This window comes from Leiobunum rupestre, chromosome 2 (assembly GCF_980474605.1).
Source record: "Leiobunum rupestre chromosome 2, qqLeiRupe1.1.hap1, whole genome shotgun sequence".
Classification (NCBI taxonomy): Eukaryota; Metazoa; Arthropoda; class Arachnida; order Opiliones; family Sclerosomatidae; genus Leiobunum; species Leiobunum rupestre.
In genome coordinates, this window is record NC_143385.1 from 25,960,307 (window position 1) to 25,979,137 (window position 18,831).

General features: G+C 36.1%; 1 protein-coding gene across 1 annotated transcript in view; it reads right to left on the reverse strand.

Moving 5' to 3' along the window:
• Positions 1 to 4,283: 4,283 nt before the first annotated feature.
• The window catches only part of LOC149956640 (metabotropic glycine receptor-like), a 60,004-nt gene continuing 45,456 nt past the window's right edge, over positions 4,284 to 18,831 (reverse strand). Inside the window, exons 6-14 of the mRNA XM_090165493.1 lie at positions 17,977 to 18,387; positions 17,283 to 17,351; positions 17,106 to 17,215; positions 13,506 to 13,741; positions 12,755 to 12,896; positions 10,121 to 10,226; positions 8,661 to 8,849; positions 6,090 to 6,496; positions 4,284 to 5,005 (exon numbers count right to left, since the gene is read on the reverse strand). Coding sequence (XP_090021619.1) covers positions 6,098 to 6,496; positions 8,661 to 8,849; positions 10,121 to 10,226; positions 12,755 to 12,896; positions 13,506 to 13,741; positions 17,106 to 17,215; positions 17,283 to 17,351; positions 17,977 to 18,387 — 1,662 coding nt within the window. The 3' untranslated portion in view covers positions 4,284 to 5,005; positions 6,090 to 6,097. The remainder of the gene's footprint in view (positions 5,006 to 6,089; positions 6,497 to 8,660; positions 8,850 to 10,120; positions 10,227 to 12,754; positions 12,897 to 13,505; positions 13,742 to 17,105; positions 17,216 to 17,282; positions 17,352 to 17,976; positions 18,388 to 18,831) is intronic.

The window sequence follows — 18,831 nt, forward strand, 5'->3', positions numbered from 1 at the left end:
GTTGGAGATCTCAGCGTAAAAGAGTTCGAGTCTGCGCTGGTTTGATAATTTACTGCGTGTTCAACGGAGTGCATCCTTTAGGTTGGCCATGGCCTTTTTAACTAATTAGTCTATTCCAAAAATAGAAGGATATCTTCAATATGACCTAATTCCTATCAGTAAAAGGTTCGTGATTGCACAGAGACAACAACGTTTTGGCATTTGAAAATTTTGAGGTTAAAGTGTTAGTTGCACGAAATTTTAGCTATGGCTAATTAAAGGTTCATTAGAAAGTGCAAACATTTTATAGCAAGTACAGAAAATTTCATCAAAATCGGTTAAGTGGTCTTTGAATTATTATAAAAAGAAGTCGAAATGGTGGAAATCGAGTTTTTCGGCGAATTTCCAGACTTTCTCGGCAACCATGACGTCAGAAAATGTGAAGCGTATCATTGGCTAATTGTCTGTAATACATCTCTTTACATCTGGGATTAAAAGCAGGTTGATTTAACACCCAGGAAAGAGTCCTACGCAGTAGTAATTGAAATAGGCATACACAAGCCTACGTAGTAGAAAAACGATATGAAACCGAAGGCTCCTTGTAAATTCTTCTTAAAACGTCGGGTCGCGCGCGCGTAAAAAAAATATTTTTTATTTCGATAATAAGCCTAATATTATGATTAAAAACCTCTGGTTTGAAAACTTCTACAAGTAAACAGAATCCCCCTAATTCAGTTCCTTCTATTTTAGGAATAAAACTACAGCTTTGGTTTGCCCCAAATTGCTCGTGCTAGGGAGGATAAAAATTCGCCGAAAATTTCAGGATTTTGGGGAGCGAAAAAGGTCAGTTTCGTACTAAAAGTTAATACACTTAGGATTGGAAATTTGTTTCGACAATGAAATTTTTGGAAAGAAATCGTCCTAGGCTTCAAAACAAGCCCGCATTCATTCGTTTTTATTACTATCGATTTTTCGTGCAACCAACACTTTAAATAAATGCACCACTCCACCAGCCCCAAACTTAAAAGCCTAGGTTTTTTTCTGCCTGTCCACCTTTACTTTAACTTAGTTGAGTACAAATACCATGGTGGTAGGCCAACCGCTGAACATGTTGGCCTTATTTAAAGAGGGACAAGCAGGAAAAAAACTAGGCCTTAAAGTATTATGTATACTCAGTCGGTATAAGATAAACCTTTGGTTATTTATATTAAGCAAGTGGCGGTTTCAAAGAAAGCTCCTTAAATGCTTTATGGTATTATATCAAAAGGACCTCGTATTGGATCGCCCCTTCTCGTAGCTGCAGCGTGAACTTTATTTAAAACTCAATGCGATTTCTCTCTTTAGTACCTCTTTAAAAATTAATCAGTCTACTATAGGTTGTGATATTATTCAATATATATGAATAAAAATATAATTTCAGTTTAAAATAAGTAAATTGTAAGATAGTAGTTTATCTTAAAAGTAACAGATGGCGCCACGATCTCATTAAAGTGGGCGTGCCCGCATGGAATGAAGTGAGGGGGATTTTTAATATTATTCTTTTGGGGCTGTACCTGTATGTAAATCTTTAGTGTTATTAAAAATGTTTATGATCGACTTAAAGGTAGTACAAGTTTTTTAGTGTTTTTATAAATTTATTACCAATTAGCACTGTCTATGTGTTCACGGCTGAGGCTTAACTTTCGGTAAAGACCGGTGACCTAGCAGTTTTGGTTGTTTACGCTTTTTCAACTCCTTGAGAATAGCCAAAATGTAAAAGACGTTTGAAAGGTTCGGTGTGGATTGAGTCAGAAAGACGAAACAGAGCAGGTCAATGCTTTAATTTATATGATCGGTGACAAGGCTGAAGATATTCATTTCAGTCCTTTGGGTTCAGTGAAGCGGAACAGGCGGTATATCAAACGGTCCTTGATCGATTTGACGAGTATTTTGGGGTGAGGAAGAACGTTGTATTTGAAAGGGCCACTTTCAATAATATAAACCAACACGAAGGGGAATACATGGTGGAATACATTACAGCACTATATGCTCTCGCTGAGATATGTGATTTTGGAACTTTGCATGAGGACTTAATACGGGATCGTTTTATGATTGGAATACGTGATGAGAATTAAGTTATCACAGAAAATGCGGCTTGACAGTACTATGACGTTGGATAAAGCTATTACCACTGCTCGACAATATGAGGAGGTAAAGCGACAAGAGAAGTACATCAATGGAAGTCAGTCGGTTCAAGCGGATGCATCTGTTAATAATCTGAGTTGCCAAAATAAAAATAAGTTTGCACAACGCACACCTTCTTACGCCAGCAATAATCAAAGTAAAACTCCACGGCAATATAAATGTGTGAGGTGTGGTTCCCAAGAGTATTCCAGGCTTAAAAAAATGTCCAGCATTAAATATTACCTTTTTTCGATGCCAGAATAGGGGGCATTATAAGAAACAATGTCAAAACCCAAGGCAACTTAATGATGTTAAAGGAAGTCAAAAGAGCCAAGAAGAATTGGCATCGGATTGTGCATTTTTGGGAGCATTGGAGCTGTCTGACGATATTAATGCTGACATTGGTTCGGTTAGCTTTCAAACCATGAAAAAGGTACTGACGAGTTCTCCGGTACCTGGACTGTTTGACATTAACAAACTGACCATGCTGTCCGCTGATGCGTTGGCTTATGGCATTGCAAGTAAGTTACGACAGCAGCAAGAGGATGGCTCGTACAAAGTTGTCGCATATGCAACGATAACACTTTCTGAGGCTGAGAAACGCTATACCCAGATAGAAAAGGAAGTTTGATCATAACTTGGGCGTGTGGGTGATACAAAGACTTCATCACGGGGCTTGAATTTACAATTGAAACTGGTCACAAACCTGTCAATTGACTCAATTGCACTCGAAAAATATCGATGACTTGTCGCCTCGTCTCCAAAGGCCCCGCATTTGGTTAATGCGATATCAGTACCAAACAGTTTACATACCTGAAACGGCACTGGTGGCGGCAGAAACCTTGTCTGCTTAAAACTGTTGGCGATTCTGAACTGGAAGAGGATATGGAAGCTTATGTACAACTCTTTATGACTCAAATACCAGCAACCGACAGAAGAATGATCGAGATCTGGCAATCCCAAACACTGGATGACGAATGCGCGGATCTGAAACGTAACGTGGAATCTAGATAGCGGTAAAGCAAAACTGCCTGAAATATTTTTCGTTTCGTGATTCTATCATGGATCAGAATGGAATTGTTATGAAGGATTCTCGACTTTTGATTCCAAGAAATCTGCGATCCGAGATTTTGGACCGTATACTCACGAAGGTCATTGGGGGATTACCAAATGTCGTGCACGAGCGAGAACATCGGTTTGGTGGCCGGTATTATCCCGTGCTGTTGTAGAGAAGGTACAAGGTTGCAAAATATGTCTGACCAATCGTCATGAATCTTTGAATCAGTCTCCGGTTCCACAGACACCATTGCAGGTCGTTGCCATCGATCTTTTTTATGTGAAAGGTAAACGGTTTTTACTTTTGACGCACTTTTATTCGCGTTTTCCAGACCAACAAACAGAAACTGTCATTGACCTAACGTTTCGTCAAGTTACTTCGAGTCCGCGGTTCCCCCAGAGCAACGGTTTCGTCGAAGCAGCTGTTAAAATTGTCGAGTCTCGGATGAAGAAATCGGACGATTCTACTTGGGCTTGTTGTCATATCGTACAAATGGATTAAGCCTTGCTGAACTATTTGATGAACCGCAGGCTTCGCACTACTATTTCTACAGCACCCACTTGTTGACTTCCAAAATTCCTCCACAATGTCAAGTTGAGTCGCGAGAAGTGGCGTGGAAACGGACTCGTGATCTTGAAGACGGGGAGATATGATAAATGAGGGACAGGTTGTTAAGAAGTCTGAAGAACCAAGATCGTACATTGTTTCCACGTCAATTGGTCAAGTTAGACGGAACAGATATCCTTTAATACCACTCTCGAGTTTGAATCATGTTCCGATAACAACGACTGTACCTACCGGTGTGCCTAATGCACCACAAACAGTGACGCCGGTTAGACCAGTTCCGAGTGTAGTTCAAAACGTGCCTACACCACCGAAAAATCAGGATACAACTCGAATTACTACGCGTGATATTAATCAACATTAATATGTATAAAAATAGTAATCTCAGTTTGAAATAAATAAGTACTTCTCTTTTCTGATAGTAGATGGTACGTTAATCACCGCGCTTGATTGTGCACATATAAACAACAATTTTAAGAAACAAGCTTTATTATCCAGCCTTCGACTACATATTGCACCAATATCGCATAAAATATTTTCAATCTAGTAAATTTTACTTCATTATTATGGTGTACGACCGAGCCGTCAGCAGCAAATTCCCGATTTATACAGTTTTAGGAATCATGATCGTAACAACTTATTTTTTAATAATAATAATAATTTTACACGCGTTTGCAACAGGAATAAAAAGCCTTTTGTTTAAATTACCTCGTTTTATAATAATCTTTATAACATGCACTCGGTAATATAGTTCACAAACTGTTATTTGTTTATTTAAAATCTAATGTACTCAGTTTAATTATCGCGACTTTATTTTTTGTTCGATACGTCTAGTTTTATATTCAAAGACAACGTTACTTTTAAAACCTATAACTGTTGTTTGTTTGTTTACTGGTTGGTTTTTGTTTTGTTTATAACGCGTGGCATCCGTAGAAAATAAAATGACAACGCTTTATATTAAAAAATAATAAGATATAAATGCATCCAATAAAATGTTCAAAAATTCCCTCCATCGTCCCAGTTCCATTTAACTATAATATATGGCACGTAATGTTTGATAAAATCCAACTAAAATTTGCTCTCAATCACTTTTACGATTAATAAAATCCTTGAAGTTTCACTCATCAGAACCAATTGTGTTTTCACCCTTTAGGTAAGACGACATCTCCTCGGAACATTCGCACTTAGTGTGTGTCCAGGGAAGCTTCCAATGTTTGCACAATCTCTTGTGACGTTTTGGTGCTTCAAAGAAAAATAGATACTGATCTTTAAAGTTAATCAAATATTAAAAATTATTGGTACCCAATAATGTATTTATACTTTAGCTAAATTACGGGGCTTAGTCGACTTTTCTCGCAATCCCGTCTCATGCACTAACAGTAAGGTCTCTAAAACAAACGTCTTCGGCGCTATTAACCATGATGTTCACGAATTGATTCCAAATAATCATTGTTTCGAAGTATAAATACATTCATGCATGAGTACCATTGATGTGTTCAGTGAAAATATAACATATTTCAATATTAAAAAAAAATTGAAAAATGCCGCGGTTATTCCTCTGATTAGAACTACTTAAAACATTTGAACCTTAATTTTTTTTATTCTTATCCCTCATATTTGCTACGCTGGTCTCCAACGTATTCTAAATTTCATCATTTTAATAGTCAAAAATAATAAACGATCTTATAAGAGTACATAAAGAAACCACAAAGTTGGAAAGAACACCATTGAAAATTTAATTCGAAAGCGTTTGCTAAATAAAAAGAAAAATAATTTGCATCTAAGCCAAGTCACCACCTTAGGCCCAAGTCATCTAGCGACTTTTAAATCCCCTAAATTCAAAAGCTTCCTACACTTTCTTTTACCGTTAACCTAAACGGTCTTCGAAAGAACCTCTACTTGGGTCATTATTGGAATTTATTAAATACTTTATTTGTTAACAATTAAACCAAAAATAAATAGTAGATAAAATAGCGAGTTATATTTTCTTTATTACTATCCTCAGCTGTGGCACACGTAATAGAATTCATAGACCAACAAATAAGAGATGGTACACTCAAAAAGCACCTTTCTTAGCCTAGAGCAACGACTAAAGCCGGTACTGTGGTGGTTTGACACATTGTCTACTCAAACAAATTAACTACCTAATAAAGCTTCAAGAGGTTAGAGATGATAACTTGACATAAGAGTAGATTTATTTCAAACATCTACCACCAGAGGACGCGTTGCCATGTTAAGTGTTTTGCCCTTTATTTGTTGTTCTAAGTTGCCTCTTAGATTGTCCCACTTTCCTCAGGTTCTAACCTGTGATATCATTTGTGAGTACCTTGTATTTTAAAGCTTTTTGGAGTTTTTCGACTTGCTGGCTTTGCTTCCTCCAGCAGCCCCACCCGGAGACGCGACTGGGGTCTGGGGCCTTTCGCCGCCACTTCCGTTAAAAGTGCCCGAGCTCTCCTCGGTGGCGAGGGGGGCCATGGCACCATCGTTGGGGCAGCCCGGGTTGACCCCTTCGGCGCTGGCAGTTGAGTCCTCGGGAGTTTTGGATATTTCCGTGATTTCGGTGGGGTCGATGTTCGGGTAGTTGTGCTTGTGTTTGTGGTGAAAAGGCTGTAGACTGAATCGCCTGTGAGTCACCTTTCGACCACCTCGACGCTTTGAAATATGCGGATTGTCTTTGCGCATAGTTTTATTGCGTAACACTTGCAGCTGTGTGTATACTCGGCGTAGCTCGCACTGAGAGTTGCAAAAAGAATCGTGAAAAAAATTATAAACATTTAATAAACAAAGTAATAATATATAAACTTCTTTTTTTCCGAATTTTCTTTACAAAATGTTATACTTGTCATGAGCACGGAAGCCTTATGCTTTTGTCCCATTGGGTCCGTGCCCATTGGGTCGATTCTCATTCAACCGAATCCCATTCGACCGACTGTCCCATTCAACCGTCATTTGGTTTGTCACAAGTGAAAGCATGAAACCTAACCTAACCTAACCTAACCTAACCTAACGAAATAAACAGATTTCAATTTTATATTGCTTTCTTTATTCGAATAAATGGGATTCGACCCAATGGGATTGCAAAAATAGAATTCGATCAATTGTGAAAGTATATTTTTTGATTCGATCCATTGGGAATTCGGCCCAATAGGATTCTATCCAACGGGAATATACCAGCCCAATTTCAATGTAGATATTTCCCTATTTATAGAAGTAATATTTTTTATAATATTTTAGGGTAAATAGAAAAGCGTTTATTGGCCATGGGTTTAATTATCAAGCGTTCTTTTATTAAAGGAGAAGAAACATTTGAATGTTAAGAAAAACAGTGTGGCAATTGACTTAGTTAAGGAAACACGTTTTTAATCTCGTATATTAATTATCCTAACTAATTGAGTTTTACGAACTAAAAGGTTTTATTTATCGTTCTTTCTACACTTAATAATAATCAGGTAGGCTAAAGTCATCTAGCGAGTTGTTCCGAGATTTACTCACAAGGAGACATCCCGAAGTGTAACCCACCGATTTGGTTCAAACTCGAGGGATTGGTAGACCTTCATGTAACTTGAAAAATCCTAAAGGGAATTTATTCAATGGGCAACCGTTTTGCCATGGCAACGAAAAATGTTTTTGGCAACAACAAAAGGAAATTTTCCCATTGAAAATAACATGGGATTCTGACCGAATCCTAGGAAAAATTTTAACAAATTTCAAAATTTCAAAAATGCCAAAAATAGAAAAAATAGATAAAAATTGAAGAAAAAAACATCAAAATTTATCAACTTTTGATCAATTTGAGGTCAAAATCCCATGTTATTTTCAATGGGAAAATGTAATATTTTGTGTTGTCAAAAATATTTTTCGTTGCCATGGCAAAACGGTTGCCCATTGAATAGATTCCCTTTAGGGTTTTTCATGACACACGAAGGTCTACCAATCCCTCGAGTTTGAACAAAATCGGTGGGTTACACTTTGGGATGTCTCCTTGTCAGTTCCACCCGCTGGGATAGAAGCAGGCACCGCTTGCTGCGAGGTGAAAGTGCTAGCCTTTCCACTAACCCATCAAAAAGTTTGTTTTGCAACTGCGTTGCGACTCCTTCATTTTCAAGGTTATTTACTAAAGAGCGGACATTTTAACTAAGATTTAAGTCTATAAAATATTTATTTTAAATAACATGAATATATTAACCTGTTCTATAGAAAACCAACACTTATGAAATGTTATATAAACGTTCATTATAATCAATTGGAATTCTATGATTTTTACATTCGTTAGAATGCTGTGTTAATTTTTTAATGGAAATTCTCGACTTTCGATAAATTTTTAACGCCTTTAGAAAAAAACTTGAAATGTTTATAAACATTTTCAGTTAACTTATAGTAAGCTTATTAATAAACGAAGTAACCAATTGTGTCGTTGAAAGCCATAGCCTTACTTCGGTGTCAAATAATGGACAGCGGATAGCTCCGTACCAATTCGCAGCTGCCGAACAAACGATTTTCTTTTAAGAAAATTGCCCAATTTTTTAATTACTTATTTATTTATTATTTCAACCGTTTAATTTTTTTAATTAAAAATCTAAAATGCCCAAGTGAAATGTTTTTGCTCAGTCCACGGACAATTCCATAAGAATAATAATCAGCTAGGATAATTCCTAAGGCACCATCCTGGGCCCAAGTCAGCTACCGACGTTTAATGCCTTTAAACTAAGTAGCTGGATTAAATTGCGCAGAAGAGTGGTTGCAAGCCCTTTATGTCACGTTTACCAAATGCTCCCTACACTTTCTATTACCGTTAACCTTAACAAGTATTTATGAAAAGTAGAAACCGAAGAACTTGGGGAGAACCACTTTAACCTGTGGAGAAAAAACAGGCATACTTAACGCGAAAGGAGTTTACCCTGATATCTTCGGGGTCCATATCGGCTAAGTTCACATCTGAGAAGTCTAATTCGCCATTTGAGACGATGGCTTCGTGTAATTTCATGGCTTCGGGAATATGGTCGTGGCTGGTGTCGACTACTCCGGTTGTTGAGAAATTGCGGTTACGAGGGTCCAAAGCTTCCGGTGGCCGGTGATGGTACCAGAGCTAAGGATTTACAAAAATCTGAATTTTCATCGTGATATAATTAAGTAAAAAATAAGATATTGTTTTAGCCCCAAATTGTAGGCACCGCAATTCTCAATCAGTTGTCAATTTTAGAATATTTCTTATATTTTTCCTCGCGACCTTCTGCAGGTTTTAGCTATTGTCATTTTCCCATTGGAGAACGAACGAACAAAGGTTGGTCAGATTTCAAATATGAGTGGGAAAGCCTGGCTCATTTTTTTGTAAAATTTTTGCATACACTATTTTACACACGTAGTTCACTTCAAGTATCTAGAAGAAACCACTTTCTGGCTGGCTGGGTGGAAAATACCAATTCAAGCTCCCTACACTTACTTTTAACGTTAACCTCAACAGGTTTTTATACCAGACACTTATTATTTCAATGTTAATTTCTTTACTGAACTTTTTTTGACACTGACATTCTCAGCAAGCACCGACTATGCTATCGTCCTTGGCAGAAGTATATTTCGCCTAAGGCATATTTAGACTCTAGGGATTTCTTAAACTACGCAATTTCTGGTAAAATCAATTCGTTGATAATTTTATGTATAAAAAAATTCGGTGATAATTTTTCCTAATTGATGTTCTATTTGTTATAATGTTACTCATGTTTTGATAAAATTAGCGAATAGGTAGATTAGTCCATTTTGAAAAGGGATAATAAAGCTAAACCCTAAACAAAGAAATTTAAAAACTTACTAATAGCTCGTACCAATAGGTCTACGAACAAACAAAAAGACGCGAAACTCGGACCAAATAGGTCTTCGAGTGAAAAACTAAATTAAATAAAATAGCCAGAAATTCCAACGGTAGACCGGTTTCGTCCTATTTGGGACTCGTTAGTACCGTGCGGGAAATCTGGCTCGCGACTATAACACCGAATAGAGAAACTAAGCCGAAATATTAAAAATTTCAAAACGAGTTGCATAGAAACGGAAAGCCGAATAGGGGGAGAGTGGTGGAGATTAGTATATATGCAATGTTAAGTTAAAAGGAACCACCTATGGACTGCAATGTAAAGGATGATAAAATTAGCGAAAAAGTAGATTAGTCCATTATGAAAAGGGATAATAAAGCTAAACCCTAAACAAATGGACTAATCTACTTATTCGCTAATTTTATCATCCTTTACATTGCAGTCCATAGATGGTTCCTTTTAACTTACTCATGGGTGGCCTCATTGCTTGTTCAAAATGGCAGTGCTTACATTTAGGCGGGAAATAAAATCATAAGCAATGATAAAGCATTACTTTCGGGGTGAATATTAGGAAGAGGTTCAGTGATACCGTCAATTGACATCTCAAGAAGTACATGAAAAACAAGTAGTCGGGATCCATTTGTAACCAAACAATATGTCTGTAAGGAAATACGTTTTGCATTAATAAACCTATTATTTAATGTGGATTTTACGTCACAGCCTCTTTCTTTACTAGTCTACGAGCGCGCGCTACAGTCGCGAGGAATAAAGGTTTCCCTAGCGCGCGTGCGAATCACGCGTGCCAAGAATATACTAATTAAGCTGTGTGTTGTGACGTAAGAGCAACATATTCTATTTTTTACGTTTTGTTCATTTTATTTTATAGAAACAATTATTATAGTTATGCGCGTTCGTAAATCGCGTTTATTCAAAACGAAAAAAAAACTGTATTATGGGTTTGTAAATCCGAATCTAAATTTGAATACATTTCTGTTTCTATCAAAATTCAAAATTTAGGCCAGAGATTCCAACAGTAGACTGGTTTCGTCCTTTTGGGCTCATAACTAATGTGTAGGAACTCTGGCTATCCCCGGAAATCTGCCGATATCAGTAAAACTAATAAACATTATACATATAGGGCACACTGAATTTTTATCATTTCATTTTCCATCAAATAATTTTCATCAAATTGGAATAAATTGGATTTGCATAAAATATGACACGTTTTGAAAACAATTTTCTATTGGCCAATTTTGAAATTAATATTCGATTAGATTTGAACCACCATTTTCGAAAACGATAACGAAGGGTTTCGAAGATCAGACGTAAAGGAAATTATGGACTGGGGATATGACAAAAGGGACTATTCGAAATTTTAGGGCTTCTGACAAAAGTGGAATAACGGGCTGTAACAAAAGGGTTATTTGAAGTTATCACGAAAGGACAGTTTAAGGGGAAGTTAGGGTTAAAGAACAATTTTAGGATTGGCAAAAGATAATATGGTGGTATTAAACTTTGGGGTCATTTCAGGACAGATTTTCCCACTTGTTCACCCGACCATCGCCAAATTTCGTGAAAACTTGTATTTAGATTTATTTTGGCCGTAGAAGTGGATTCATTAAAATTGGTTGAGCGGTTGCTGAGATACAGTGTAGTCACATTTTTGAAAATGACATTGAACCCTACCATTAACAATTTTTTATCTCAGCTTCTACTTAACCCAAAAATTCGAAAAAGGGTTCATTTTAAAGGAATCGAAGAGCGCAATGTAAATAAGCACTTAGGTTCATGCTATATATAAGATAAAATACATTAAATTAATTTTTAAATAATTGACCTTTGACCCTGAAAATAGCTCATTTTTAATTTTCAAAATTTAATTTTTTTCCCCATTCCAAGACCTTATGGTTTTTGGTCTAACATTTCTCGGCTTACCATTGGTCAAATTAGATTGGGTCAAAGTTGCTTAGACTTAAAATTTAACGTAGAACACATGTCTAATTGGAACAATTTTTCTAATCCTAATGGTTCTCGAGATAAAATATGAATGACCTTGAAGAACCGGTTCAAGGTCATTGAAATTTTCATTGTTATATGTCCCCCTGCACCCTCTGTGTAACCTGCAAATTTAAAATTCTTACTTAAAACACATGTTGAGTAATTGGCTCTGTATCGTTTTTACTTAACACCCTGTATATATTTTTTAAATTTCCATATTTTTTTAAGGAGGGTTATACAAAATAATTTTTTTTCTCGAAAACAAAAAATATTACCCTCGCAGTTTTTTGACTGCAACTAAAGCGCGTATAGGGCAATGCGGAAAAAAATTAAATTTTGAAAATTAAAAATAAAACTTGATTTATTGTATTTTTTCTTATATATAGCATGAAGCTGAGATAAAAAATGGTTAATGGTAGGGTTCAATGTCATTTTCAAAATAGGACTACACTGAATCTCAGCAACCGCTCAGCCAGAATCGACTTCCAAGGCCAAAATAAACCTACATACAAGTTTTCACGAAATTTGGCGATTGTCGGGTGAGCAAGTGGGAAAATCTGTCCTGCAATGACCCCTTGGACTAAACATAATTTTACGGGTTATATTTTAAATAGGGTGTCTCTAGAGCCATTACTATATTTAAACGTATACAAGGGCAACAAATTTCTAATTAAGAATATCCTAAAGATTTTAGCTACTGTAAAATCCTGACATTGCGTCCAAAATATATATACACTACCTTCATATCTAGATTCATTCATGACTAAGTATTTGATATACGTTTTTAACTTATCGTTCGGTGATGGATCTAAGGATGCCAAATGCTAGTCACCAGAAATCAGAACAGGGCATGAGATCGGTTTTTTATCGCCCAATTTCATAATGTTTTAAATAGTTGATTTTATAAAATAAAAAGTGGTCTTGCCCAACTTGTTAAAATGTTGCTCTTACGTCACAAAACCCAGATTTATTAGTGTATTCTTCGCACGAGCAATTTGCACGCGCACTAGAAAAGGCTATATTCCTCGCGAGTGTAGCGCGCGCTCGTAGCCTTGTTTAAGTAAGAGACTGTGACGTAAGAGCAACATTTAAACAAGAAGGCCACATTACTTTATAAAAACATCTATTAGCTATCCTTTTAATTCACTGACAGCTGAATTTGTGGCAGTGGTCACAAACGAGCACTCACCGAATGGAATAGAGCAATAAAGAGAAGAGGAATTCGATGTAAACGGCCCAACACAACGCGCATTTCTCGTGAAAACAGTCACGCTTCGCGTTTCTTATGCAGTACGTCAAGTACATCCCGAGAAATAGAAAGGTTATTTCGCCTGCAAAGATAATAATAATTTTTAGCAGAAGTATCGAATTGTATATAACAACTTTAACGAGATAAATATAATAACACTAATATTATTTCCTTAAAACAGGCTCCTGCTGATTTTGAAAATACATTTTTAAAGAATAAAACGGTTTGGCTAAATGCCTCGTGTAATAAAATTCGAAAGATCTTACAACGAGAATCTATGATTTGTATAAGAGTTAACATCACAACGAAGTGTCAAGCACAGTTCACACTATACAATTAATACGGCCACTTAATTGAAACCAACTAATTGTAAGCAAGAAAATTTTACAGTGTGAACAGAAAAAGTTGGAACAATGGTTACAATTTTTCTGTTCACACTATTCAATTTTCTTGCTTACAATTAGTTGGTTTCAATTATGTGGCCCAATTAATTGTATAGTGTGAACTGGGCTTTATTTGATAAATTTTACATCGGTACATCATATTTTAAGCAGTGATGCGGTCTACACATACGCGAATTGGCTGGAAATTTGTTTCTATTATAAAGTGGCTTGAGCACATTTAAGAAGATAGATGCTTATCTCGTTAAGAAACTGTTTAGGTAGAATGTCTAATTAAATATAGTCAGTACCCGTTTCGGTGATATAGTCCCACCAGAGGGCTTTGCAAACCGTGTATCTCAGGCCTTCTTTGGTCAGGCCGTGATCGACGATGCCCTTGCCATCCTCGATATTTTCCGTCATCACCGCCGTCCAAGCGGCCATGTAACCAGCTACCACCAAGATAATAGCTGTCAGGTACTTCATGAGGTCTTTGTCTCGAACGCAAACTCGGTGGGCTTTGCGCGTTTGGAACTCGGCCAAAATTCTACAGAAAGCAATCATGAAAATTTAAATGAACATTTGTTAAAGGGGGACGGTCAAGCTTTAACCAGTTAGATAGCCCTATAGCCCATTTAAAACTAAAATTTATGGCGAAAACCGCTTCAACAAATATTGAGTGGTTAATTTTTAATAAAATAAGGAAATTTCGGGAAATTGAAAAGCGCGCGTTCGCCACGACACCTGGTGAGAAGTCGGTGAGACAGAAAAACAACGTAAAAGCGAACGCTGCTGAAGACGCAAAAAATTTGTTTTGCACGCGCGGCGCGTTCCAGTTATAAGAGACTTAAGCCTAAATTGCGCGATTTTAAAAGTTAGGATAGTTCTCAAATCACCTAAGATGGCGACGAAAATTCAAACCCAAACACCTGGCGTTATTTTTCGTTTCAACTTTTTGGGCCAAAAGCTATTTTTTCAAGACAAAAAAGGTACGTGTTAGTATATTGAACGTCTTGTTAAACTTTTGATACGGAAATAAGGCCATATTTGGAAAAGCTTGGCCGTTCCCCTTTAACTTTAGTTACATAATAACAATTTATTATCCCGGCGAAATTTAAATGATAATCAGTTTTCGTCATAAACCATATAAATAATTGTGTCTTAAGACTGTAAACTTCCCGAGAACTATTACTAGTCCTTTTAAGTGTCTGATAATGGTGCCTGAGAAAACAGTCAAGGGTTATTGATAATTGAAATGCTTCCAACAGAAAAAATGACGTTCGCCGGGAGTAGTGGAATACTCCTGTAATCTCAAGCGTCAAGGAGGCAGAGTTTGTGGATGGCCGTTTGAGGAAGACCACCAATCCCACAACGGGCGGTCGGAATACTTCCGCCAAGGGTGTCCCCACCCCTGTCCCCAAGTATCCCCCCATTGGCGTGGCCGTTACACATATCTCAACCTGATCAATCAATTGGACGAGAGGACGGAATTGTCCCACACGTCACAATCGACTAATAAAAACCAAAACAATAACGTTAACTTGTGCAAAATGGTGATTAAGGAGCATTAAATTGTCTATTTTAAACAACCCTATCAGCATCCTCTTGGCTTGAGTTACCAAAACATGGGGCCGGTAATGCACCATGCCCACGTGAAAAAATTGTTTCTAGTCCACTTCTGCTTGTGTCAAGTTTCCATTTTTAAAGCTTATGCATTCATTTCACCACAGATTATAATTTAATGAAACCATTCAGTGATTTACGTTACTTATGATCAAATAAAGTTACGTTTTTTAAAGGTTGTCTCAGAAAGAAATCAACAGTCTGGAACTATTCGAAGTAACAACGTGACCCGTCAATGTTAAGATTTAATAGCAAATAAATAATGCCGGGTTGATGAAACTTAAATGTTTTAATTCTGGAATTTACTAATGGTCAATTAAAAATTTCAAAACCTAATTTGCCCAACTATTTGCAGTTTCATTTTTGACGCATTAGTTATTAAGGTAACGCAGAATTAAATAAAGAAATGATTGTGAATAACTTCAAGCATTATTTTTTATATAATAAAAGAATGTTTGATTCGATATCGTGTCAAATCATTAATTATTTTAGAAACAAATTTAATAATAATAATAATAATAATAATAATCAGCTAGGCTAATACCCAAGGCACCACCTTAGGCCTAAGTCATTATGCGACTTCAGGTAGCCGGGTTAAATGGGCAGAAGGGTGGTGGCAAGCCCTTCGTGCCACGCGAGCCAACAGCTCCTTACACTAACTATTACCGTTAACCTCAACAAGGTTGATAGAGAAAGTCAAAGGAATTGCTTCGCTCAGTTTTTATTTGATTATTATTATTAGAGAAATTAATCGAAGCGCCTTAGAAGTTTGAACGACAATGTCAAAAGTCGTTTGGTCAAAAACGCTTTTAAACTTCTCAAACGAATATTTTCGAACTTGAAGATGGCGGCAATTTTCTGTTGGGCTTATGTGCCACGTAGTATACTAAAAATAATTTAAGTAATTTCGTAAATTGACCAATTTAGAGAGAGAATTAAGGAAAGTTGGTATATTTAAAAATATCGGACATTGGAAACGTGACTTAAAATAGCAAAACACGCGAAAAAGTAAATAAGTTCATAATGAAAAGGGGGAAAAGCTAAGACCTAAACAATTTTAAAGAAATTAAAAATCTAAATGACGATTAAAAATTGCAAAAACCACTTCTTGTACAATAAAAAGTTTATTTAAATCTTTAAAATTTTTATTTAAATCTTTAAAATTCGGACGACTAGTTTCTCCACCATTCGGGGGCTTCGTCAGGTCACCCGAATGGTGGCGAAACTAGTCGTCCGAATTTTAAAGATTTAAATAAAAATTTTAAAGATTTAAATAAACTTTTTATTGTACAAGAAGTGGTTTTTGCAATTTTTAATCTTCATTATTTTATGTACAAGTGCCGTAAGTTATTTCTAATAATTAAAAATCTGACGAGTTACTCGGACCAATAGGCCTTTGAGAATAGATTAAACACGAGAAACACGAACCAATTAGATCCTATAGTAAATAACGAATCCAAAATTAAAAAGATTAGCCAAAATTTCTAACGATAGACCGATTTTGCAGTATTGGGGTTCATCAGTGACGTGTGCGAAATTTGATTTGCGACCATCATACCGAAAAGAGATGTTAAGCCTAATCATAAACACTTTAAAACTCGTTGCGTTGCAATGGAAATCCAAATACGGGATAGAGAAGGAGAAAGAAATATACGAAAATAGTTCAGTTAATAACAAATACCTGGGGACTGCAATGCAAATAGTGATAAAACACACGAAAAGGAAGAGAAGTTCTTTAAAAAGGGCAGAAAAGCTAAACCCTAAACAAACTTAAATTAATTACAAAACTTGTACCAAAGAAGTCGAATCCGGTCTATCGTTAGAAAATCTGTCTATTTTATTTATTTTTAATTCTATATTGGCTCAGAGATCTATTTAATCCTAGTTTATCGTATTTTATGTAGAAGGCCTATTGGTCCGTGTAACTCTAGCGATTTTAAATCTCATTAAATTTTTTCAGTTTTAGTTTTTGTTATCGTTGAACTGCAAGTAATATTAACCGATTTCAATGAATTTATCTTCTCTTATCCCTAATTGCTCCAACGTTGTCGTTCAAACTTCTAGATCGCTTTGCTGGACGTGTTTTAATTATTATTGACGATAAAGCTTTCACGTCGCATTAATTAATTTTTTAGATTCCACAATAGATAGCACAACGTATTCTGAAGCATATAACACGTTGCTCTTCTCATCTACTTGGCTACGACAGAATCGCCGTTCAATACTCCAAGACTGTTAAACTTCAACTGTTGATACTTTCAGGTTATACAGTATATGGAAAATCTTACCTATAAATTTTAAGAATGATTGCTCCATAACAAACTGCAAATCCCAACTCTCTAAACCAAGGCTCCAAAAGACAAGTAAACATACTTGGTTCAAAATAACGTATTATCACCTAAAATAAAATTAAGAATATTATGTTGATTAAAATATAGAGCGATTTTAACTCGGAAATAGCTCACGGTTTGGTAAATTAGAAGAGATCCAATGAGCACTGTTTCTAGCATTATCCACATGGCATTAGCAACCGCCTTCAATTATAATAGAAACGTTACGAATCAATAACCTTTTTGCATTTAGGTAAAATCAAACATGAATGTATCAAGAATGCGTTTATTTAAATGATCACTAAAAAATCGGTATAACAAAAATGGAAGGAGAATCAGGGGCCACAACTAAGCTCAAGCCTAGGTGCCCAAGCAAAGACATTTCAGGGCCCTTCACAAATTATGTCACCAAGAGCCTTCTAAATTAAATTTCCAATGGACAGGGATACTAAGGAAGTTAAGGAAATGGGTACCCGGCCCCTACAAATCATGTTGGTGGGCCTTTTTTCGGGGGCCCCAGGGATTTTGTCCCACCTTCAGCCTTTGCATGGCCCTGGCCCAAGTGGTAGTTAATTCACAACTGATAGCCTTTTGTCTTTCGCAGTGGCTTAGTGAAAGATAATTCTGATAAATTTCAGGATTCAACACTCGTATTGAAATAATTAAGCTTAGATCGGAACTAATTTTCAAGGTGACTTTAGTCGTTGTAATATACTATACACTTCTTACAACAAGTATTATAGTAAAATATAAATAAACGATAAATTCTGATTGTGTTTTACAAAAAAAAATAATGTACGAATCTTTTCCGTCGATTGAAAATACTAACCTTTGATTTCCTAAGTCGAAAAATTACAAAAATGAGTACAATATTAAGCGTCGTCGTGAAACTTTGAAGCCCCAAGATGACGCTTTTAAGTAGCAGGTTAGTTTCGCTTCTGCAAGGCGAGTTGTCATGGCACGTGTCACAGCCTCTTCTGCAGGGGCGACATCGGAAGTCTTCCGGAAACAGAGCCGTCGCCAACGCGCTACTTCCGGTCGTCGCCTCCGTCGTAGCCACCTCGTGACCTCCCAGCACTCGACGCAAGAAGGCGGCTTCGGCTTCTGCACCACTGAAATACGACTGTTCCCCGTTGGTGGTCTGGTTTTTGGGCGATCGGGGAAAATAGAAACCTGGACGACACACGCACTTGTAATTGCCTCGCCTGAAACCCATTCCCGCTGCGGACAACGGAACGCACTGAAGGGGAAAAACAGTTTGGTTTATTACCATACGGTTTCAAAATATTAAGTCTCAGGGCTAAATTACTAATTTCCAAACGAAAAATGAAATTTTTTTAAAATTTCCTCCTAACAATTATTTTGATCCCTATATTCACTATAGCAACACTAATCTTTACAATATTAAATTATTAATAAATTTATAATTACGTATATTCTCACTTGTTTGTATAAGTTTAATTAGTTTCCTTAAGAATAATTATAATTAAATTATTAATTTATTAATAATTTAATTATAATTATTCTTAAGGAAACTAATTAAACGTATACAAACAAGTGAGAATATACAAATATTTTACTGTTCATTTTTCTTCTAATAATTTCAATTTAGATTCAATATAATTATATTAGCACACTTAATTTTAATGTGATTATATCTGTTTTATTAAGTTATAATTATTAT